Source organism: Panthera pardus, unplaced genomic scaffold (assembly GCF_024362965.1).
Source record: "Panthera pardus isolate Hobbes unplaced genomic scaffold, ASM2436296v1 HiC_scaffold_12, whole genome shotgun sequence".
Lineage (NCBI taxonomy): Eukaryota > Metazoa > Chordata > Mammalia > Carnivora > Felidae > Panthera > Panthera pardus.
In genome coordinates this window covers 40523950-40548608 of record NW_026526677.1, presented here as the reverse complement: position 1 = coordinate 40548608, position 24659 = coordinate 40523950, and the positions used below count along the sequence as shown (strand labels likewise).

General features: G+C 46.4%; 1 protein-coding gene across 1 annotated transcript; it reads right to left on the bottom strand.

Annotated features, from left to right (window-relative positions):
* Positions 1-1419: 1419 nt before the first annotated feature.
* CSRP3 (cysteine and glycine rich protein 3) lies at positions 1420-20682 on the bottom strand. The gene is made up of 6 exons (XM_019456507.2): positions 20580-20682; positions 10979-11128; positions 6653-6821; positions 4570-4702; positions 3313-3406; positions 1420-1740 (listed from the first exon to the last, which is right to left on the bottom strand). The coding sequence occupies exons 2-6, from the start codon at positions 11088-11090 to the stop codon at positions 1664-1666; spliced, it is 585 nt and encodes a 194-aa protein (XP_019312052.1). The 5' UTR covers positions 11091-11128; positions 20580-20682; the 3' UTR covers positions 1420-1663.
* Between the last annotated feature and the right edge of the window lie 3977 nt (positions 20683-24659).

Genomic DNA, 24659 nt, shown 5'->3' with positions numbered 1-24659 from the left:
GAGAAGTCAGAATCCAGGAGGCCTGGGGAGTGAGGCAAGGGAGGGTGAGGGGAAGGGCAAAGCCAAGGAAGACAAGATTCTAGCTCCGTCTCCAGGGCAGCTGGCTGGGTGGTGGGGCTAGTAACCGTGAGTGGTGGTAGAGGAGCAGGTCATCCTGTCCGGTGCTCATTTTCACATGTGTGTGTCTTACCCCTCTGTAAGCCTGGAGGTCTCTAGCGTAGGGGACTTCCTAGCCAAGGCCAAGGTGCTATATTGCTCTTAAAGTCCATGCAGGTTAAAGGGGACTTGATGTAGTTAATTCAGTTTATCCCTGGTGTTATTAATCGTTGGACTGACGTCGATGGGATCTCACACACCTCTGGCCAGAAGCTGACAGATGAAAAATAAATCGCCCTGTGCTCCCTTCCCCCGAGAATGTAAAATGTGCAATAGTTCCACCCTCGGGTCATTTTGGTGGAACTCGGTGGCCAAATCACCCCCCCCCCCCCGCCCCTGCAAGGGTCTCTGGACAAATAAAACATCTACATTTTCTCTTTGAAAGTGGGATGGGGCACAACCTCTGCCAGCCCTTGTTTTTCTCTCTGAGCCCTTCTGTTACTGCCAAGCAAATAGAGAAAATGATGAGATGTAATTGCATCCGAAGCATCAAAAAACCAGTAAATAAATAATGAAGTCAGTGCGGGGCTTTGTCCGTGACGGTGCGTAAGCAACCCTGAACACGTGCTCTTTTTAACGGAAGCCTTCTTGGGACTCGGTGTGTAGAAAAACCAAGGTTTAGTCTAGCTTTTCCTTTGCTTTCATTTCCTCCAAATAATTCAGAATTGCACGGTGGTGGGAGAAACGCGGTGGTTGTTAGAAGCGGAGGCCCGAGAAAGTACGCACACTCAGGCCGCTGAGAACATGCTGAGGAAGCACAGGGATATTTTTAACTGGCTGCATTTCATTGGTGAGGCTGGCGATTTGACGTAGGAGAGATTTTAAGAAAATTGCTAAGCCCTAGGGAATTGTCCCAGAATCAAAGAAAATCATCCTGCTGTTGTTTGTAACACGGAAGCAAACTCCACATTTTGTTGCCATTTCTGGGTTTTTCACAAAATGGGCGAAATTGCAAAGCCCATGATAGGACAAAAGGACCGACTCTTCAGCAGTTTTATTAGTTTTGATTTTCCTTCCAGAATTTGCTCTCATGTTGTCTTGCTTCCTCTGGAACCCCGTTTCCTTCTCTGTCAGTAACGAGAAAGAAGCTCAGTGGACAGATTCTGGAAGCCTGCTTTCCTTTGCCTCTTGTTTCTCCTCCTCACGCCTTCCCTAGTTGACATCAAGATTCATTACATTGTTTGCAGCGCGTTTTTAGAAACACCTCTCTATTTTTTGAAAATCTCCCTCCATTCGAAAGAAAAGATCCAGAGACACGCCAGGTGCCGCTAAAACATTTATTTATTGCCTCCCCCGCCCTGCGTGTCAGAAATAACAACGCATTTGTTACAGGCTAAACTTGTAATACTTTTCTTCTGAAGGTGTCTTCTAACTTTGGGTAAAGACTACGATCGCTTCTGAAGAGAAATACTGCCTGATCCCCAGCGAAAGGACGTTCGGGGGAGGGTTGCCGCCTGGCAGGATCACGTGGCAAATGCTGGAGGCCCACGGAAGTATGTCACACTCTTCACTCTTTCTTCTCCACTTGATGTGTTAGGCCTCCAAACCCAATACCCGTAGGGCCAAAATTTTTGGCATAGCAAACTGAACGAGAGGGAGGAAAGGGGAGAGAGAATGGGTTGGTTAGACCGTGTCTGCACTTCCTTGCTCCTAGACACAGTCCTTTCATCTGTGAGAGACGTCCTTGTGATCACTGTATTCATAAGTTCACTTTTAAGCATATCGGACTGCATTTATTTTAGATCTGCTGATCGAAATTGTTCATACTTCGGGGCACTTGGGTCTAAGTGTTCACAGACGTTTTCTCACTTGAGTCAACACGATCGGGGCCATGATTGCCTGCCCAGGCTCGTCCCCTCCTGCCTTTGCCTCCCTCCCGATACTGCAGGCACACGGAACCACTCGTGGTCCCTGGAATGCCCCCACCAAGACGCACATTCATCCTTCAAGACCCACAGGGGGCTTGTCTTCTAAGAAGCCTTCCCTAACACCCCAAGCTGGTCACTTGCCTCTTTATGTGCTACTACTGGAGTTTTTTTTCACTTGGTGATGCAATTATGCTATTATTTGTCTACGTGTTCATCTCTCTGCTGGCCGCGGCAACATTTTAGCGTTTTGGGGCCTGTGAATGCGGAGGACCCTCTGTGTCCTCCACTGGCGGGAGGAGGCACCCCCTCTTGGATAGGGCGTTCGTTCGCATTCTGTCTCACTGTGGGGGCAAAGTTTGGGCACCTTGTAGTCTTGATTAGTAATGTCCTCCCTGTTGCCCTCTCCCGTTGCTCCCCTCCATTCCAACACACACATCTGGAGACCTTGAGACACCATCATCATGTGAAAGGGTGGGAGGACCCCACTGAGAAACGATAGGCCTAGGAGAGGCTCCGAGGTGGAGAACACATTGCCTTGGCCCTGATTCATCCCTTCCTTTCCATAGCATCAGAGAAGAGCTAACCCCTACTGCCTTTCCACAAGACAAAGGGATCGTGGAGGCATCTGGGAGCAGAACTGTGAGGACCAGAAGGAAAATTAGTTGTCAGTTCTGTCCCTGCGATCACTAGGTGATAATGCAATGTTAGAAACAAATGTTAGGAAGGAAGGAGGGAGAGAGGCAAGACGTGAGGGAGGAAGGAGGGAAGGAGAGAGAAGGGAGGAAAGAGAGGAGGGAAGGAAGGAAGGAAATAGATAGGTGTCAATAAACTAAGGAGAGGTCAAACTCTCTGAACTAATAAACTATTCATTTAATCTAATAAACTAAAGAGAGTTCATCCTTCCCCAGTCGCCCCTAACCACCACTCAGGTAGACAGAGGATATTTGGATTTTCAGAAGGGAATGTGATACTGTTTATCCAGGCCCGTGGCCTCTTCTGAGTCAGGACACTGTTTTCTCCTCGTCCTCTCTGCCCCCAGGCGCCCAGCTGCCCTGAACCACTGAGTATCTTCAAGCATCCGGTCCCCCCACATGCTCCAACGGAGAGGACCAGAGCTGGGTCGGGTGGGGGGAGATTTCTTCCCCTTAGGTGGCTTTGCTCCCCATCCTGAGAGCCCAGACTCTGCTCAGGCTGAGCAGCCATGCCTCCTGGCAGACACAAGCCTCTTGGCTGGACACAGCTTACCCTCCAAGGACCCTCCTTGGGAAAACATCCCAGAACCGCTCACCTTTGCAGTAAAGTTCCCCATCTTTGTCAGTGACGTTCGTGGACTCTAGACTCTTCCCACAGATGGCGCAGCGAAAACAGGTCTTGTGCCAAGGCTGAGGGGCGCAGGAGAGCAGGAGAGTTACATTAGCGGGGTGGGCTGGGCAGCATATTCTGTGTCCATGTTAAATCCCCTGACCAGCAGCGTATAAAGGAGTGCCACTGTCTAAACCGTTCGCATATGTAACAGGCCCCAGACCAGTTTTCCCGGGGATTTGGAGAAAATGAGATGCTATGGAATTGGCCAGCAAGTCCCAGAACCCCTAAAAATAAATTTACCGGAACTATTACCGTATGTATTCCTTTAGAACAGACTAGAAAAGGGCTTCCCCCTTCTAGAAGATCGAGGAATAAAGTGGGGCCATGGGTAACATTTACATTGAATATAAAGTTAAAGAAGACGTGAAGAAATGAGGCGATTAGCCAGGTAATTCAATTTCGTTTGAACTCTGTGTCTTTCTGCCAGAAGAGAGTTGCATGGCTTGGATCATTGGAAGACGGCCTTCTTCTGCACACCTGTACGTCCACCAGGCATGGCCTAGGCGTTCTCCATCTTCAAGTGGCCAGTCTTGGGGGTGGAGAATGCCCTCATATTCCAAGTCAGACACTCCCCATGGCCCTTCTTTCCACCCACCCCGTTCCGCTTTAGTATAAACAGTTTTGGTTTTTTTTCCCCTTCCGTCGGGCCCCAACCCTTTGGTGAATACCCTGAAACCGGAACTTGCAGAGCAAGTGTGCATAATGGTCTCGGACATTGGATGACTCCTCCGATTGCCAAGACGCTTGTGAGCAAGGATGCTCCTTGCTGCTATGAGGTGTCTGCTCTATCCGCCGGTGGTGATGCCAGTGGCAGATGGAGTGACGCAGTGGTGATGGGCTCACAGGGCTCATAGCTTTCTGGAAGCATTGTGGACACTGCAGGGCAAGGGGCTTGTGCACTTTGTATCTCCAGCGCTTCCAGCCGGGTGCCTGTCACCTAGTGGGCTTAGGCCTGTTGCATCGAATTTCACCAGCTCTAGATTTCCAGGGCTCTGCAGAGTGACATTCACAGCCAGGAAAGCGGGTGAGGGCGGGTGGCTCCTAACGCGGCTCCTGGGAGCAAAGGAGAACGAAGGGCCTGGCTCCCACCCGCTCACAGTTCCTACTTTCCTCTCTTAGCCCTCCCGCCCCGTGTGGTGCAGATGAGCAAGCCCCACTTGGCTCACATGGCCGTCCTTACCTTGCCACCTCCCATCACCTTCTCAGCAGCATAGACTGACTTGCCGCATCGAGGGCACTTCTCAGACTCTCCGAACTTCGCAGTGAACTTGGAAGGGTTGCTGGTGGTGGCTGAGCGTGCCGGCTTTGGGGACCTGGTCGACACAGACAAATGGATGAAACCCATAGAGCTTGTTGGAAAAGAGTACTTTAAGCGAGTTACTAAACTTGTCTGTGCCTCAGACTCCTCATCTGGGAAATGGGGCTCATCATGGTGCCTTCCTCAGGGTTGCCAAGACAGTTTAATGAGGGGACCTGAGTAAAGCACTTAGAAGTCTGTGTGTCTCCTGGCATTTACTGAGGACTAACAAACCTAGTTCTTTTATAAAAAAAAAAAATTTTTAACGTTTATTTATTTTTGAGACAGGGAGAGACAGCATGAATGGGGGAGGGTCAGAGAGAGAGGGAGACGCAGAATGTGAAGCAGGCTCCAGGCTCTGAGCTGTCAGCACAGAGCCCAATGCGGGGCTCGAACTCACGGACCGCGAGATCATGACCTGAGCCGAAGTCAGATGCTTAACCGACTGAGCCGCCCAGCCACCCCAAACAAACCTAGTTCTAATGGGCTTACATCTTTCCTTTCTGTGGTAAAACACTTAGCTAGTGTTCCATGTGTGTTCGCTTGTGTTGTTGTGTTATTTTTGCTGCTAGCATTGACATTTTTCTATACCATCTTGAAGCCCACTGGTCTGCTTTATGGAGTGAGTTGTGGAAACATTCTAGAGCAAGATGGGATCTTGACAATTGATGGCAAACAAACCGTGGGCCAATAAACTGATGCAGTCCCTGTCACAGGTCAGGTTGCCATCCTGCCTCCAAAGGTCACCTGTCCCCGGGTGAGCATCGTCCAAGATGGGAGCACAGTAAACCACCCCTTGCTTCTGTATCTGTTGGCACTTCCTTGTGCGTTTATCACTGGTGTCTCGCCGTAACCTCTAGGTTAGGCAGGGCTAGTCGGAAGAGAGCGAGGGCATGAGGGGCAACTGCCCAAGGTTAGGCAGCTCGTAATCAGAGCTGGGATGAAACCCAGGTGTGCGGATTCTTGTTTCTCCCGGTGCAGTGTTACAGCCAAACCCTAGCGGAGGAGAGTGAGCTTTGGGCAATGTGTGGCAGAGAATGCGGTTGGTGTCCTCTTGCCTCATTAAATGGTGTCCAGTTGGGATTAAGTGATCAGAAACGTGTAAGCGACGACTCCTACATTCTTAACATTTTCCCAGGCTCCACCACGGGCTATAGAAGGGGCCAGATGACTCTTCAGATGGTCTAACTGCTGCTCTCTGGGGGAGGCCCTCCACGGGCCACTGCCTCAGTGGGGCTAGGCCTTTCTGTCTAGTCCCACTGCAGAGCTGAGTCCGGACACCAGCTGGCCAGACCCCAGCTGCCTGCGGGTGGCTGTCAGTCTGCACTCAGTTCCAGGGAGGAACTCAGCGCGAGCAGCAAGACAGAACAGCCTGGTAGATGGAGGTTGTGCAGGGTGATATCCCAGCTTCCTCTGATAGTGTTGAGGGGGAAACCTCAGCGCTGCATCGTCAACAGGCAACTAGGGAGACCCACAGAACAGTCATAATTGATTGTTTACTCCTGAGGCACAGAGCCCTCCCTGCAGACCCACCCGCCCTGTGATGTGGGTATTAGTCATCTTACTACCCTAAGGGAAGAACTGAGTGACAAGGACGCAGAGAATGGCCATTGCTTCCCTGCCATATTTATGTGATTTACACAGAAACGCTCCAAGGGGAAGAAAAGGGACTCCGTGCAGTTTAGCAAAGGTCAAACAATGGAACATCTGTACTTTCTGGGTTTTCTCTTGACATGCAGACCAAGAACCATGGTGTAAAAGTAATTGCCCTTTAGAAAGGCAGATAATTTGAAGAGCGTCTCGGGAGAGATGACACATTGTTAAAACTTGGTCAGAGTATTCTTATTGTTAGCCAGTCAACAATAGAGTCCATTCTCCCACTTCCAGAAAACGTTGCTATGGGAACAAAATGAACTGTCCTGATAGCTAGGGCTCTACTGGGCTGGGAGAAGCGGTGGTGACTCACTGTTGGAACTGGAGGCCCAGATGTTCGCCCGTGTCCGTGCTGAGGCAGCCGGCGCCTTGTCCGTACCCGATCCCCTTGGGGCCATATCTGCGCCCATAGCAGATCTTACAGTAGATCTCCGACTCGTGAGCTGCGACTGTGGTGCTGTCGAGAGCCTTCCTGCAGGCCACTGCCGAGGAAGGGACAGTCAAGGGGTTGGGGCCGAGGCTCCTCCCCCTTTTCCCCGAAGCCCTAATGCTGTGCTCAGGGCCAAGAGCCCCAGCAAGAGGGGTCCTCTGGCCGAAAGCACAACTTTGATCCCTGAGCAGAGCACCTTGAGCCACGGATTCCAAAGCAGCCCTGATTTCACAGGTGAGGAAACTGGGGAACGGAGAAGGGACATAATGTCTTCAGTGGAACCCAGCCAGAAAGAAAGGGAGGCCAGGATCGGAACCAGGTGTGTGGTCTTGGGCTAGTTAAGAATATTGTTCCCGAATCCGAACAACCTGAATTCCCGAGTGTCTAACCTCACGTGACATCAGGGAAGCGCGTGTGTATGCTTGTGGGGTGAGGAGGGGATAAGGCACTGAGGCAGGGGATGAATTTATTTTTTTTTCTTGATAATACCAGCATCGGGACCGAGCAGTTTCTGTACTTACCGTGGCCTTTGAAGAGCACTCTGGTATTCAAGGAGACAACTACCACTGAGGCTACTTTTGATCCAGGTCTGGAAGCAGGAGGCCGTGTAGAGGTAGACCTGTCTCACAGACCCTGAGGCTTTAACTGGGGGAAGTCCCCAGTCAATGTATATTACCTAATATAAAGTGTCCCCTGGAACATGAAATATATAAAGCAAGCCCCCATTTTTCCCAAAAAGAAGATAGATACATTACAATAAGTGAGTGTGGGGTTTTTTTGCCAATTTGAAAAAAAAAAAACAAAACTTTTAAGGATGTAAAGGAAAGTGTTAACTACCTACTTATAATATTTAATTTAATAATAGAGATCAATAATGTATTGATTTGGAGAGGTGACTTTTTTCTCATCTCACACAAACTCAGGGACAAAAAATTTCACCGTCAGCACTTCCCTGTCACCAGGGTTTTCCTCAGGCAGCGACTCCGCTCTCCAAGACTTACCACTTCTGTGTGCATCTTTGAGGTCTGGTGGTACCTGAGTAGGAGGCTGTCCCCTGGAATTTGTATCTCAACCAGGAGTTCCTATTAGCGTAGCATTTGGGCGACTTTAAAAAAATATGTAGGATTTCCCCCACTTGATAACTTGCTGTGTTGCTCTGTAAAGGTTGATCCTTAAAGGTTTTTTATGGTGGTTCTCACTGCTTATAACAGTGAGGTCATAGCCCCAAGAAAAATAAGACATGCACATTCAATTTATTTGCCTCCTTGTTTTTGTTTTTGTTCAAGTGACCTTTATAAGCAATCGACCATTGAATGAAGTTGTTTCAGGGTAATATGCTTTCCTCAAATAGTATTTTACTTAAAAACATCATATAATTGAATATGAGAGTGGGGGAAGACAAGGTTGTAGATGAGGGGTTGGTGGTTGTGTGGATGGGAAAAGAAGCGTATGGAAATACATTAAACAAGTCAACATTGTGTGTGTTAAAAACTCTCTGTAAAAAAAAAAAAAAAAGTTGAGAGACTGTCCTATAGTGTAAGATACTTTATGAGGCTTTGAACACAGGGCAAATCCTTTTTGTGAGGAATAATTTTTGGAGAAAAATACCTTCTATTTGGGCATATAACATATATATACGCCTCCACCCTTCTTGTTGCTATCAGCTTCTAGCCTCCAGAAAAACGTCTCAAATATTCATTGATGTTCTAGACTCTGAGTTCCTTGAGGGCAACACTTTAATTTTTACTATCCTCAGAACATGTTATGGGGCCTAGCCTGAAGTGAGTCCTCATTAAACATTTGTTGAATGAATGAATGGATGAGTAAGTGAATGAAGGCATGCATGCACGGGTCAATGATGGTCAGTGATTTGTCCATGATTAGACAGCAGTAAGTTGCAGAGCCATGACTGGCCTCAGGTCCTCTCACCCCTGCTCCATTTCTTATCCCCATCCCTCCAGGGCTGTGTTACTCCCAGTCATGCCTGGGCCCTTTGTTTCACCACTCCCTGGCTTCTGACCAGCTTTCACACACAGGCAGAGTCGAGCTGTGTTGGCCACTGCTGCGGCCACTCACCACCGTGTATGTGATGTGTTCTGAGTGCAAAACGCACACCGATTTCAAACACTTAGCACACACAAAAAAGAATGTAAAGTATCCCATTAACAATTTATGTATTGATTACATGTAGAAATACAATTTTTAGGCATATTAGGTTAAATGAAATGTTTTAAAATTAATTTCACTTCTTTATACCTTTCTAGAAATATGCCTACTAGAAAAGCTATATTTATATCTGTGGCTTACATTATATTTCTTTTGGACAGCCCTGATAAGGAGGATTAAGATTTGTCTAGGAGTTTGGAGAACACTGGCCAGGGGACAAGCTAAGGTAGGCTCTGTCTTTTTGAAGCCTATTTACAACAACTACAGGTTGGCCTGTAGACAAGCAAGTTCGGGGATGGAAATCTAGAAAAGCATGCTCCTCTGCGGGACCCTTCTGTCCACTCCTACGGAAACATGTACTGCTCGGACCCTCAGCCCACCTATGAGTTCAAAGGGTTAAAAGGGACACACCAGCAAATGCTCAAATCCCTTCTACCATGGCTCCATTGAACAGGGCATCTGCCTGCTACCTAAGGACAAGACACCCCGACCATGGAAAGCTTCCCTACCATGTCCTGTTCTCACTCAGACATTGAAGTTGATCAGAGGAGAATAGAGGCCTGATTAAGGACCCCGGTTTCCATCTTGTGACAGCCTGTGTGGTGGGTACTGTGATCTCCATTTTATGGATGCGGGAATTGAGGCTCGCAAAGGTGAAATCACTTGCCCAAGGTCACGCAGTTAGTCCACAGCAGAGCCCAAACTGAAACCCTAGTCATTTTTCATCTAATTCTAGTGTCTTTCCATTATTCCCAATGCCTGCTCTTTTTAAAAGCACTGGCTTTTTTTTTTTTTTTTTTAAGCAAAAGCCAGAAGGCTATGGAAGGAACTCTTGAACAATGACTTCTAGATGATTGTAATAATGATGATGAATCTGATGGATGTGTATGATGATTTAAAAATAATTACCCATCACTAGAGCCCAAAGCTTATTAGTAAGTCCACCAACCCAGTCACTCAGAGCCATGCTTCTCCCTGCTCTTCAATGACATTTCTGTTTGCCATGGAAGGTGAGAGATAATGGAAACTCTGGCAGCAGATAAAACATTACTATTTTTGGGAGCTTAAGGATGAAGTGCCTTCATGCTTTAACAGATGGAGCCCCATCCTTGAAGTTCCATTTGAAACAGTTCGGGGCAGTGTGACACCTTGTGGCCACTGGGCTAAATCATGGGGGTGGTGTGGGGGAACATGTGGGGAGGGAGTCTGCCAAATGTCTAGCAAAACTAGCCCTTAAGCCAGACCTACTGGAGGGAGGCAAGGAAGGTAAGTGGGTCAAAAGAGACTGTTCTCCTAGAACTGGACTGGCCATTGGAAACTCTAGAATGAAGTCATGTTGAAGGGACAAGACTGGGGGTCTGAAGGTACGGGTTCTACTCCTTTCCGCTGTGGGTTCTTGTGACCCAGGCTTAGAGATGATAAATGATGTGTCCAAAGTCACGGGTCAGGCAAAGCCAGACTCCCAGAGGGACCCCAGGGTTTGTATTCCCCCAGCTGTGACACTGTGCATCTGTGTCCAGCAGGTGATGCTAAAGGTTCCCTTTGTGACACTACTGGTGTCCATGCCCCAAACTCTTCCTGTTTGGACTATTACAGAATGGGCAGATGTTGTCCCTCACCTGACACAGGTTCTTTCTTAGGAAAGACCAGTCGCAGCTGGCTTCAGTAATACTGGCCAGTGGGAACAACACAGAGCCAATGCATCCGGGCTCCAGATAAGCGATGGCTTCCTTTCTTTGCCAAGTCACACTTTGCAAATGTTGCCACTGGGTCAAGGTTCTTGCCACAATGGCAGCAGTAGGCCAGCTTGTTCTGACTTCGGCAAGAACTGGACAAGTTGTTGGCAAGAGGGTCCTCAGGAGAACACCATCCCTTTAGGTGGGGCCCCAGGGTGATATTTCTATAAGTTCCCAGGGGATGCTGTTGCTGCTGGTCCCGGGACCAGACCCTGAGGACCACCTTTATGCAGCATCTGTGGCTAAATGTGAGCTTTGAAATGCCCTCCGGACGCTGAGGGGCCCCCATGGTGTTCACCCAACTCACTGCAGTGGAAGCAGGTCTTGTGGAAACTCCTTCCGTTGCACTGGATTTCTTCCGCGTGGTAGACCGTCTTTTCGCAGGCACCACATTTCGCTCCTCCGCCCCAGTTCGGCATCTCGAAGACCTTCTGACCAAGGTCAAGTCTAACAGGATCTAAAACAAATACCCTAAATGTTGGCAAACTCAGGAGTGAACGAATGCCCAGTAGTACCGTGTTCTCAAGGCCAGGATCCAGCTCCGGTGTGTTTGGTGGTTCATTCATCCATTCATTCATCCATCCACACATTCATTCAGCAAATAGTCACTTGTGTGCACATCACTGAATAAGCTCAGACACTCAGATGGCCCTGAGCAAGTCACTTTACTGCTTTAAGACTCAGTTTCCTCTTCTGTTAAATTTCAGTAGCACCTGCCCCTAGGGTTCTTGGAAGGGATAGATGAGCTAATTTTACGTATATAAAATTATATACAAATATTAAGTATAATTGTTTCATCTAAGGTTTTAAATACGATTCCATCAGTCGTGGGAATAATCTATGAAAATGGTGTTATCTTCTTATTTAGCTCAGTGCTTCTCGAAGCACGTCAGCTTTTGCTACTGTGCGGATGCTGGTTTGGTAGATGTGGGAGAAGCAGGCAGTTCTGTATTTCTAATAGTCTCCAGGCAGTGCTGATGCTATCAGTAAGGACCATGCCTTGGGCAGCAAAAGCCTTAGCTAATCTTTTTTTTTTGTTTGTTTAAGTTTTTAAAACAACTTTAATGTTTATTTTTGAGAGAGAGAGAGAGAGAGAGAGCACAAGCAAGGGAGGGGCAGAGAGAGAGGGAGACACAGAGTCTGAAGCAGGCTCCAGGCTCTGAGCTGTCTGCACAGAGCCCCACGCAGGGCTTGAACCCATGAACTGTGAGATCATGACCTGAGCTGAATTCAGTGGCTTAACCGACTGAGCCACCCAGGCGCCCCAAGCCATAGCCAATCTTGCCGATAAAAATCCATGATCTATAAAATGTCCCATTCAGATTTATCCCTCCTATCTCTTAGACCCAAGCAGTAAGCTATGGTGGCACTATACTAGCTCAGTGGTCTGGAAACCTGCCTTCTGCTTTCAGGGCTAGCACACCTGGCCATGTGCAGAGAGACGAATTGCACAGCTTCTCTTACATCTGCCTTCCCACCTATACTATGGAGAGAGTCACTCTTTCCCTCGCTGCCTCGCAGTGTTGTTTGGAGACCCGAATGACACGATGTGCAGGAAGGTGGATGGCAGAACTCACAGTGCCAGGTGTGATCACAGGAGCCAAGCGATGATGCTGCTGCGTGTCCTCCCACACCCTTCCAGGATGTTCTGCCGCAAACAGTGGCTGAGAGTCCCAGCCCCGGGCCATCTTTGTCTCCTCCCTATGGCATTTGTGTAAGAAATACCGGACAAGTAGTGGCATCAAAAAACAACTTTCCCTTTCTTTCTGTGTCTGTGTGTAAGTATGAATCCAGTTTTCAGTTTCCCCAGAGCAGAACTGAAGTCAGCCATCAGTAGTGAAATTTCTGAGATCCGGCCAGCTCCAGGGGGCCAAATTTTCACTGAGATCCTTTGGTTTCTAAGAAGACTGGTATGCCATCTTGTCATTGACACCAAGCACTATCAGCCCATTCCGAGTGGCTGCTTCTGACCTTCTCTTTCCCTTCTGGGAAGCCAGTCACCTTCTTATAATAGTTGGCGATTAACACTAAGTTCTCCTGGGTCAACTGGTCTGGACTGTGCCTTCCAGCCTCATAACAAAGACAGGTTTTGCTAAGAAACAGAAGGGAAGTAGCAAACAGACCACTGAACCTGATACCAGGACCAAAGGGAACATCTCTACCTAATTGTCCCTGTAAACAGCTTTCCCACTTAAAAAATAGCGTGAGGTTAGCCAGGAACACCCAATCCTTCCTCTCATAGAAGCAGGCTGTTCTTTTTATTCAGTAAATTTAGAAAATGCACTTAAAACATTTTTTTAAAGGAAACATAGGGGCACCTAGATGGCTCAGTTGTCTGAGGGTCCGACTCTTGATTTTGGCTCGGATCATGATCCCAGGGGCATGGGATTGAGCCCTGCATGAAGGGCTGAACGCCGAGCATGAAGACTGCTTAAGATTCTCTCTCTCTTCCCCTCTCTCCAGCTCGTGCTTTCTCTAAATATAAAAAAAAAATTTTTTTTAAGGAAACATTTAGTGCTTTCTATTTCTGTATTTCAGGTTGTTTAGTATAGAGGAAGGAATAATGCATTTTGAAATGAAAGGCTTGGGATCAAGTCTGCATTCATTCACTCATTCATTCACTCACCATGCATTTACTACCTACCTACCTGTCGTGTGTCAAGCACTGTATTAGGTACTTGGCGAGGGATCAAGGGGAGGAAAACTTATAAGAACGAGTAATTTGTGTTGCCTGTAATGAGAAGTCCACATTCTAGGGAGGAAGAGAAGCAGGAACCAGATACTGGGTACCAGAGAAGAGTCTTACAAGAGTACCATGCAAACTCAAAGGAGAGTATGGCTACCCACATTTAGACTAGGGATGAAACCAGTGAGTTGCTGGAGGATCACAGATGTCACATCCAAATGGGTGAATGAGAGTTCTCCAGAGAGCAAAAAGGGAGAAGGACATTTCAGGCAGAGTAAAGAATACACAGGGCATGTCTTAATATCCCCTGAAAGAACCCAGAATTGTTTATTTTTGACTTTTTTAAAATGTTTAGGTCTCTAGAGTTGGAATAGATTTTTTTTTTTAATTTTTTTTCAACGTTTTTTAATTTATTTTTGGGACAGAGAGAGACAGAGCATGAACGGGGGAGGGGCAGAGAGAGAGGGAGACACAGAATCGGAAGCAGGCATCCAGGCTCCGAGCCATCAGCCCAGAGCCTGACGCGGGGCTCGAACTCACAGACCGCGAGATCGTGACCTGGCTGAAGTCGGACGCTTAACTGACTGCGCCACCCAGGCGCCCCTGGAATAGAGTTTTAAGAGTGACCAGCCTCCTCATTTACAAACAAGGTGAGACAAAAGAAGGAAAACGTTTGGGAGATTTTCTTAGCCAATTTCTTTTCCTAAGATCCATCCTTCTCTGACTAAAGATGATACATTCTTTGGGAAAGAGTAGAATCACATAATTTTGATCATGTTCATTTTGATCCTGGGTTGTAACATAATATAAAATAGAAGAGAAATGTCATATATATCCAGGAATAAGACAGTGACACTTGCGAAATTAATGAGATGGAAATTTTCAATGAAAACAACCCTAGGTCACATTTCTTATTTCAGATCTTTGGTGGAGATCTAATTGGCGTGTCTTGCGAGTTAATGGTAGACAGAGATGCCCCCTGGGAAGATGTGTGCCTATGCACTCGGCAGTTGCCTCCACATGATTCTTCTCAAAGTGAGGATAAGATTACAGATGATACCTTCTTCACAAGGTAATGGATCCTAGCACAGGTTATTTCTTAAGTGATCATAAATATCTGCCGTACGTATATTAGGACTTGAAACCCAGAATAGAAATCCGTAGGCGTTTTATTAAACAGGTGCCGAGTTCCATTTTTAAAAGTGGAAATGTAGCTACGAAGGCTAAACACAGAAGACGTCTCTGATTTCTCCTTCCAATGCTCCAAGGCCAAAAGGCAGAGCATGTTGTAAAGCATCCTGAATTGGAAGACACAGGTTCTAATCTTGACCTTGTCACCTTGAACTTGGGTGAAATATGGTGGAATTTAAAGCAGTATTGAGGAGCTATTCTAAGGCAAGTCCTTGTCGTCCCTCCCCCCCCCCCCCCCCTTTATTTCAGGTTATTCAAGTAGCACGCATCTGCTAATTAAGTCACTGTGATTTGAAAGCACATTTAAGTCCTGGCTCAAGTACATAACCTTTTCGGCCTCCGGCATTGCTTTGGAATTCCTGTGTCTCAACACTCCTCTAGCCAGGCCCAGAATGTGAGTTTATGCTGGCAAGATACCAAGGGATGGGCCATTTGTTTATCAGCGTTGCCTGGCACAGGCAAGGGTCATTGAAGGTAGGATGCCAAATATAGGCTCTCCCGTCACTCAGCCCCATTTGCCACCTGGGTCACAGTCTCCATCACATCACCTGGCATTACTCCCCGGGCCAGTCCTGGAGATGGCCGTGTTGTCACTGATGAAGTCGAGGGTCACGATTGAAATGGGGGACAGTTTGGGGCTTCTGAAGAGGATAGAGAATGTGAGCTTTGCTACATCGGTTAGGGGGAGGGTGAACTCCAGACTTTTGGATACCCAGTTCCCAGTGAGAGACTACCTGTGTCGACTTCTTCACGAATAATGCTGTGGAAACAGTTATACTGGGAACGTGCGATAGTGGGTACTGGGAAAAGCATTGGATCAGATGCAAGAAGCCAGAGTTCTAGTTCCGCCTTGCCTCTTCAGAGCTGTGTGATCTGGGAAAACCAGTGAAGCTCTCTGAACTTCAGTATCCTCTCTCTAAAATGGGCATAATGTCCCATCTGTTCCACTATTGCTGGGAGGATTGTGGCAGTTGAGGTACATCGTATCACTTGGTAAACTGTGGAGTATTATAAAATGTGCGAACTAATTAGATCTGCAATAACTCTAGATTGTCACATATCAATCTGACCCTTCAGAAGAATAACGATGCTGTGTATTTGGGCACCTCCTTCCTACTCCAACACTCACTGTTTGGTGCTTATCAAGCTTATCAACTATGGAGCTGAAAGGTGACACCTTAGGGCAAAAATGGGTGGGGGAGGCAAAATGGACACTCAGTGACTCAGTTTCTTCTTTGTAGGCGTCCCTTAAAGACCGTGGGAGGGAATCTTAGGCCACGACTTTGAGCGGACTGTTAGTGACGATGCCATTTTCAGCTCAGTGTTGGTTCATGTGGTCATCCTATTAGATGCCTGATTCTCCATGGTGAGTCAAATTGTCTACACTGGCTGAGGCCAAGATTTTGATCATAGGAGCGTATGTCCGGAATGTAAGGGATAATCATTACCAACATAATAATGTTATTATTGAAGCTAAAGTGTGTGGAGTCCCTTTGGCCCGGCTCTGTGGTGTGTATCATTCCATGCCCATAGCCACCCTTCAAGGTAGGCACTATTAAAAAAGGTACCTTTTGTAACTCTGGGCGAAATGGAGTCTTAGGGAAATTACATTACCCAAGGTCACATGGCTACATTGGAATTTAGGGCTCTGACTCCAAAGCTGTGTTCTTATATTAACATTAGCTACTCTTTAAAAAAAATTTTTTTTCAACGTTTTTTATTTATTTTTGGCACAGAGAGAGACAGAGCATGAACGGGGGAGGGGCAGAGAGAGAGGGAGACACAGAATCGGAAACAGGCTCCAGGCTCTGAGCCATCAGCCCAGAGCCTGACGCGGGGCTCGAACTCACGGACCGCGAGATCGTGACCTGGCTGAAGTCGGACGCTTAGCCGACTGCGCCACCCAGGCGCCCCAACATTAGCTACTCTTTATTGTTTACTCTGTGTCAGTTGCTTCATACGTACTATCTTTAGAACAGCCGCCCCACAGAGCAAATGAGGAAACTGAGACTCAGAGAACTCGAGTGACTTGTCTGGGATCACACAGCTAGTAAGTGGCAGAGCTGTGATTCAAACCCGAGTGAAGCTGGTTCTATATCCCAGGTCTCTGCCTATAACACGCTAGAGAGGGGACAAGGGTCAGCATCTCCATTAACCAAACTTCCCAGTTGATGGGAACTGGGATCTGGTTGACCCCATTGTCTCCCCACGGGACAGAGAGTACTCATGGGTGGAAATAGCAGGGAGCCTGAATTTAACTCAGTAAATAAAAGCCTCTCTAAGAGTCATTGCCATTCAGACACAGAAAGAGCTCCTTTGGAGCTCGAGAGTTCCCTCTCACTATTGACTTTAGCTCAGCTGGGGATGGTTGTTCACATGACTGCGATGTGAAGTCCCTTCAAGGACCCTTCAAGCCCTGAGACAGGTAGAGGGATCTGAACAGTGACTGGAGCCTCACCTTGCAGAAAGCTTGCCCAGTGACATCTGCTCTCAAACACTGCCTCTTCTCTACTCTTCTAATCCAGGGAAGAGAGGTGATGTAGCATGGTGGAAGACCACAAGCTTTGGAAAGAACCAGCCAGGGTTCAAAAAACCCTCTGTGTTGGACCTTGGGCAGAATGCTCAAAATCGCGAGCCCAGTGTTCTCGCGCGTGTAAAGACAGATGAGAAGGGTTGTCTTCAAAGGTTTCCAGGTCAGATAAGATCACCATGATAGCTAACGTACTGGGTATACAAATGCGTAATACATGGCAGGTGTCTAATAAGTTTAGCTGCTCTCCTTATTGCTACTGTTATTATTTTATCTTTAGCTTTTAACTCCCATTGTCTTAAGACAAGCAAATCTTTCCTTGCTTCTTCCCCGTGGCCCCTTTGGCTCAGACTGTGAACCAGCTCGATTTCTCAGCCTTTGGACTATGCTGCACCCAGGAGCAGATGCAGCCAGGCCAGGGAGAGAGCTCCCTGGGGGGGGAGCAGGGTGCCTGGTGCCAGAAATGGCATGTCAGGCAGAGTCCTAAGCCTGTGCCCCAGGACAGCTGCTTCCTCACTTTGGCAGCCCTGGTGCCTAACACCAGCTGACCTCACTGGCGATGTGGACAAGAAAGCAGCAAGCCCAAGCGGAGTCCCTGGGACCCAGGGAAACCATGCCCTTGAACTCGCCCGTGTAGGATACTCAAGGTCAGTGGCTTCCTCCCAGGCTTCGGAACAGAGGAATGAAGTCCCCTACCCGGAGGCCCTTTCACCAAGCCTGGGAAGCCTAGGTTGCTTATTCCCAGCACAGAAATAACCCCGAGCGTTGGCTCTCATCCCTTTAAAACTTACGGTAGACACACTTGCCTGTTAAACTGCGGCCGGAACACCGGGGTTACGTTATACCTTTTCTGAAATTCTCTCTGCAGTGGCCGAATTTTACTTTCAGAAACTGACTCTGTTCCATTTTGGCCTTTATAACGTGTTCGTAAAGACCGTGTTGCACCCTGGTTTATATCCCGGCCCTGCCACGTTCTAGCCACATGACCCTGAGCCACGTGACTTTGCTTCTTTGAACTTTCTTCCATTTCTTCCTCTGAAGAATGACTTCTCACAGGACTTTTGTGACAGTCAAATAAGTGAATATTGATCCACGCCCGCACCGGGCAGCAACCAACCAACAGACGCATGCTCGAGCCTTTCCCACGATGAGGTCTATACCCCGCGGCCCTCACAATCATTGTGTCCCCTCCCACTTTTCTTCACTGTGCTAACTGCGGCTTTTCACATCTGAAGCCATCACATTTCTCCTTGGCCGTGAAGCCCAACCCTGGCTACAGTATTCCCAGACATCTGAGCAGTGCGCTTATAATTGGAAGCCCGCCTGCCTCAGGAGTTGTGTTTCCTGTGTATTAGATTCCCTGTCTGTGTCCTTCCTCCTATAAAGCAAACTAATCATCATCTAACTCCTGGGCACCTTGTTATCCACTCTGACCTCTGGACTTTATCATCACACTTGTACTTAGCAGGAAATCCTCCTGCAGCCTGCCGGGTTTGGCCCTGTGCCTTTTCTCAAAGGCCCCGCATATTTGTACCGTTTTATTCAGCTTTACAAAGTACTTCCTATACTTTATATCATTTGATTCTAACAAACCCCTTTGGGATAGGTGGCCTTAGCTTAATTTTATTGTTCGGAAAATGGAAACTCAGAGAAGTTAAGTGATGTCCAGAGCTGGCTTTTGAACGGTCTCAATGACAGATGCCGTTTTCTCCTATTTCCTTGTTCAGATTCCCAGGATTTCTGAGTGTGTTCTCCCAGGGTTCTGTCTCTCCCGCTTTCAAGAGAATGGTGACTGTTTGCCTGCCGAGTGACCCTGCTCACTCTTTCCTTCTCTTTCTCTCTGTATCTGTCTCTGTTTCTCTATCTGTCCCCTGCCCCTGCCCCCTGCTCTCCCTCCCATATCTCTAATGGATGGCTCGTGTGCCTGAGCTGCGGAGCACCTGTCTGCCTGGCCAGCAAGAGCACCAGACCCTGGGGCTAAATTGCACTCTGTGCCAACAGCCGGGCTCATTTTAATGACTGACTTGTTCAGAAAGGAACCAAAGCCAAGCCAGAAGACTTCCTTACATTTTCCGGGTCATAAAACCATCTTACACACTTTGTGATGAGTTGGATGTACCCAGCATTGACATTTCGGTCCCAAAAGTAAACTGAGGACACAGGCTCTCCCTATTTCCCCATCCTCCCCTGCATCAGTGTTGCCTCTTCCCCCAACCCCAGCCTCGACACACAAGACAGTCAATACAAGCTCATTGAATTGCTTTGAATTGTACCGCAGAAAGAGTTCCTCAGACCTGTCACCCATCTCCTCCTTCTCGGAGATGTCACTGCCCCAGCTCAGGGATGGGAACAGAAATTAAGAGTGGCAACTTTGATCTTTGGACAGCATCTCCACTCAGACCATTGCTTAAAACCACTTGCCATTCTCGGGGCACTTGGGCGGCACAGTTGGTTAAACGTCTGACTTCAGCTCAGGTCATGATCTCGCGGTTCGTGAGTTCGAGTCCCGCGTCGGGCTCTGTGCTGACAGCTCGGGGCCTGGAGCCTGCTTCGGATTCTGTGTCTCCCTCTCTCTCTGCCCCTCCCCCCGCTCACGCTCTGTCTCTGTCTCTCTCTCTCTCTCTCAAAAATGAATAAACTTAAAAAAAAAAAAAAAACACTTCTCATTCTCTGTCACACTCATGCCTGTCATTCAAATCCTTAACTGAAACCTGGAGGAAACACTGGGAATCACCCCTCACCCTCCGCAGGGAACATCCTCCTATTCAACAGAGCTTTTGATGGGTTTCTCAGTGTAGCAATGTCTTTTTTGGGGGTCCTGTTTTGATTAATTTTAAATTATTAGAAGCAAACCTGTTGCTGAACATCCTTGGGACATGAAATCTATTTTAAACCAGCAAACTTCATTGAGCATTTCCCACGTGTGGGGCAGGGTATGGTGAACTATAGAGATCTCAGTCATTTGCCCGCACCTTCTGAATAGCACAGTTCCTCATGTTCTGAGCATTGGAAGGCTGGCTTCTGCTTTATTGTATCTATAACAACCACTTTGTAACCGTGCAGCACTTTATAGTTAGAAAAATATCACCACGTCCACTCGGAGGCTCACAGAGGAGACCAGAGCCCTGAGGTCAGGAAGTTTTCAACAGTCACACATCCAGTCATTATGTCATAGTTCTAGGACTGGGTTGGTGTCTTTTGACTAAGACGATAGGAAGCATTCCACCGTGGAAATAGTTTTATACCAAATATAGTCCCTTACTCACTTCTCTGTGAGGTTCCCTTGAACCCCCAAATACTAATCCCACTTTTAGAAATTTTTTTAAACCACTGCTGGGTCCACACCAGGATCGCGCATAGCTTGAGCCTCCTACACAGAAGCAGAATGGACACTGGTCACTGGGACATGAAACGCACTCATACTCTATGGACCCTTCATAGTCCCAACCAGCCACCAAGCCAGGCCACCCCCAGCCCAAATGTCTGCTTTGCTCCACGTACCTGCCTGCGTGGTCTCTGTCGGCTCAACTGAGTAAGGGGGGCTCTCGTCCTCTTTAAATACGTGGAGGCCGTCCCTAGCATTGGCCTGCAGAGGGAAGGGCGGGAGGGAGGCCGAGGGGAGAGGGTGAATGAGACATGAGTAACACAACTGCTATCAGAGGCTGAAAATAGCCTGTGACCAAAGCCCCGAGTTTTGTTCCCCCCACACCAGCTGTGAGGCCCTCAGAGAACAATATTGCACAGGTTCTGTTTTAATTGCCAATTGCCTGTGGCACTAAAGGATCGATCTGTGCAGCGTAGATTTCTGATCAAGTGGTTGGAACAGGAATAGGAGCAAAGAAGGATTTTGTATCTAAAATCATTTTTCCAAGCTCCTACTCCCCTGTCCTTCCTGGAAATCGATGCAAGGTACCTGCAAATGAATCATGAGCCATATCTGGGAGCCCTCTGGAACTCTGAGACACAGGTCACGACGCTCGTGAAGAGAACTCACAGCTAAAAATAAGAGTGATGGGTGCATGAAATGATACTTAGATAATCTCTACAAAGAAGCTTGGGGGCGGGGGGAAAGGTCAGCTAATCACCAGGGTTCTGGCACTCCATGGCCCGCCATCCTATGAAGAAAAGTTTCCTCTCAATAGTTTTGAATTACTGTGTTCATCATCTTTTTCTACTTAAGAATTTAATATGGCAGCATGTCATATTTACGACAAATCTTGATAAGCCTCTACGAAACCACATTTTCTTTGGAGGCCTAGTTTCTCTTTGCCTAATATGTACATATTTTTGGCTTTGATCAAGCACCAAGGACACATAGGAATTATAGAATTTGATAGGTGACAAGAAGTTCAGAGATTTAATAGACTAATTCTTCATGTTGTCGCTGAGGAAATTCAGGCACCTAACTTGCTCAGGCCAGGTTCCAGGCAGGTGAGCAGGTTCTGGAGTGAAATTCAGGTCATCCGTTTCTCAGACAAAGGCACTTTCCCCTAGTGTTGACCTGGAGGTTGAGGTCAACAGGAAGGAAGCATATGAAATCCAAACAGGAAGCATATGAAATCCAGCCTTTCACATCAGCCATTTTTGCCCTTTGGTTACATGCCCACAAAGCAATTGGTTGAGTGATTAAATATTTCATGGTAAAGAAGATTGGGGTAATTTCATAAATATGGACACAGCACAACCTCATATAGGATGTCCTCAATCTATATTTCGATGCAAAAGTATTCATCGGATAAATGGGGAAGGGGCAAGTACTTTAGAATGTTAAAGTTAGAAGGGACTTTAGAAGTCTTCTAAGATAGCAGCTTGGAAACATTTGTGGGGGTTTTTTGTTTTTGTTTTTGTTTTTGTTTTTGTTTTTAGAATAATAATACTTTTCAGGGCACCTGGGTGGCTCAGTCAGTTCAATGCTGGACTCGCAGTTTTGGTTCCGGTCATGATCTCATGGTTTCATGAGTTCGAGCCCCGTGTCCGGCTCTGTACAGACAGTGTGGAGACTGCTTGGATTCTCTCTCTCCCTCTCTCTCTGCCCCTTCCCTGCTTGCATTGTCTCTGTCTCTCTCAAAATAAATAAACTTTAAAAAATACTTCTTTCTATAGATAATCTTAAATGAAACATCAATACATAAAACAGATAAAAGAAGAACTTCACAGCTTGAAACAAGTAGGTGGTCTTAGAATCTTGCTCATCACCTTTCCCTGAATTTCCCAATGTGGCTTCTAAAATACTCCTTTGGGACAAAATGTACAAGTCACAAGTGTGGTCCGCCATATTCATTTTTTAGATACAGATATCAAGGTCCAAAGAAGGGATCTGACTTGCTCAAGGGGAAATGCAGTGAATATAGTCGAATTATTTCCAGAGCCAGAAAATCTGTGGTTGGGTCAAATGCTTCTGACTCTTAAATAAAATATTTTTTAACTGTACAAATAACACAGGAATCCATTTTTATTGTGAAGACTAAACAAGATGGATGTATTTAGGGTAAAATGTAAAAGTGCCCCCCCCACAGCCATATTCTTTTTTCCAGAGTTAATAACTGACAATATTTTGAGTTTGACCCAATTTGAGTCATCCGTTAAAAGGAGACTTTAGCCCATTCACATTTTTGTGATTTTGGATATATATGGATTTATTCCCTTTATCTTATTTTAAGTTTTATTTTTATAATGGTTTTTTCTTGCCTTTTATTGAATTTAATAGTTTTCTTTGTGCTGTGTTTTTCTCTGATGATCTAGAAATGACACTCCCCCCTAATTTAAAAAACAAATACCACAATAATATATAATATTGTAACTATATATATATATATATAGAGAGAGAGAGAGAGAGAGAGAGAGAGACCTAGATCTAATTGGTAGCTCGAGTCCATTTTTTCCCAGAGGTGAGAAACTTCAAAGAACCTCAGCACACTTTCACTATCACCACCTTGCCCTCTTCCTTCACACTGGCCTTGTACTCACACACCTGCCCACCACATCCCGTGTGTAAATCATTTGGGATTTTACTTCCAGGTTGTAATTAGTTTTGTTCATTATACATCAGTAGTTGTTCAAACTTAATTATAAATATTACTGCTTTCTTCATTCAACTACTCTTTCTTGCCTATTTTTTGTATTTTCCCTTTTTAATTCTCTGTGTGTGTGTGTGTGTGTGTGTGTGTGTGTGTGTGTGTGTGTGTGTGATAGAATGCATCCTTGATGAATTCACTGAGGAAATCTGTTGTAAATGAAGTAAGTTCTCACATAATTGGAAAGCTCTTTGTATTAGATTGCTAGAACTGCTTTAACAAATACCCTACCCTGGAGGGCTTAAACAACAGAAATGTGTTGTTTCACAGTTCTGGAGGCTTGAAGTCCAAGATCAAGTCAGCAGGGTTGCTTTCTTCTGAGGTCTCTCTCTTTGGAGTGTAGATGGTTATACTCTCCACATGTTCACGTGGTCTTCCCCCATGCGTGTCTGAGTGTTCATCTCCTCTTCTTATAAGGACACCAGACATATTCGACTCGAGCCCACTCATATAATCTCATTTTAGTTTTAGAGACTCTGCCTTCAAATACAGTCACATCCTAAGGTACTGGAGGTTGGGACTCCAATGTATGAATTTGGAGGAGACAGAATTCATCCCATAACAGTCTTTAGTTTGCCTTATACTTGAATGCTGGTTCAGCGATCTCTAGAGTTGTACTGAAAAATATAGTAGCCAATAGTCACATGAAATTATTCAATTGAAATTATTTAAAATTAACTAAAATTAAAAGTTGGGTTCCTCATCACAGTATCCATATATTCCAAGGGCTCAATACCCATATGTGGCCGATGCCTGTGCATTGGCAGCATAGATATCACATGTTTCCATCCTTGCAGAAGTTCATTGGATAACAGTGCTCTAGACCTTCTACATCTGAAAGATGAAGCACATTTCTTTTGGATTCTATGAATAGATAATATTAAGCACGAGTTGGACTCGTAGCAGGTGCTCAGTCAATACTAGCACAATGTTAACTCAGCAGTAAATGAATGGTAGTATTAGGACTAGGATCCACTGTTCCTGCCCCGTTGTTCCCCCAGAATAACTATAAATGAGTAAGCCATTGTGAAACATAGGACATGAAGAAGACCAGGCAAGAGAGGTGAGACAATGGGTTCAATCTTTAACACATGCTTTTAAAACACCACCTTTATACCCCAATTCAGAATCAACATTATTCTATTTAATCCTCTCAATAACTTTGTAAAGAAGGTATTATTATACCCATTGTCTGAATAAGGAATGAAGTAAATGGCAGGTCATGAAAGCTAATTCCTCCGAGGCCACACCGTTAAGCCAACAGTAAGTCAATGGCCCTGTCAGGACTAGAATCTACCGCAGTCTGCTCTTCTTTCCTCTAGAATAACCAAAAGCTGGTAAGTCATCGGGAAATGCAGGTCACTAAGGTGACAGGGAAATTTAAAGCCAGATCTAACTCCAAAACCCTTCTCCAAAGGTGGTTCCCAAATTTGTTTGATCATGGTCCCTCAGTAAACATGTTTGAGCATTACACACACATATGTACACGTACACAATTTGTGTGTGT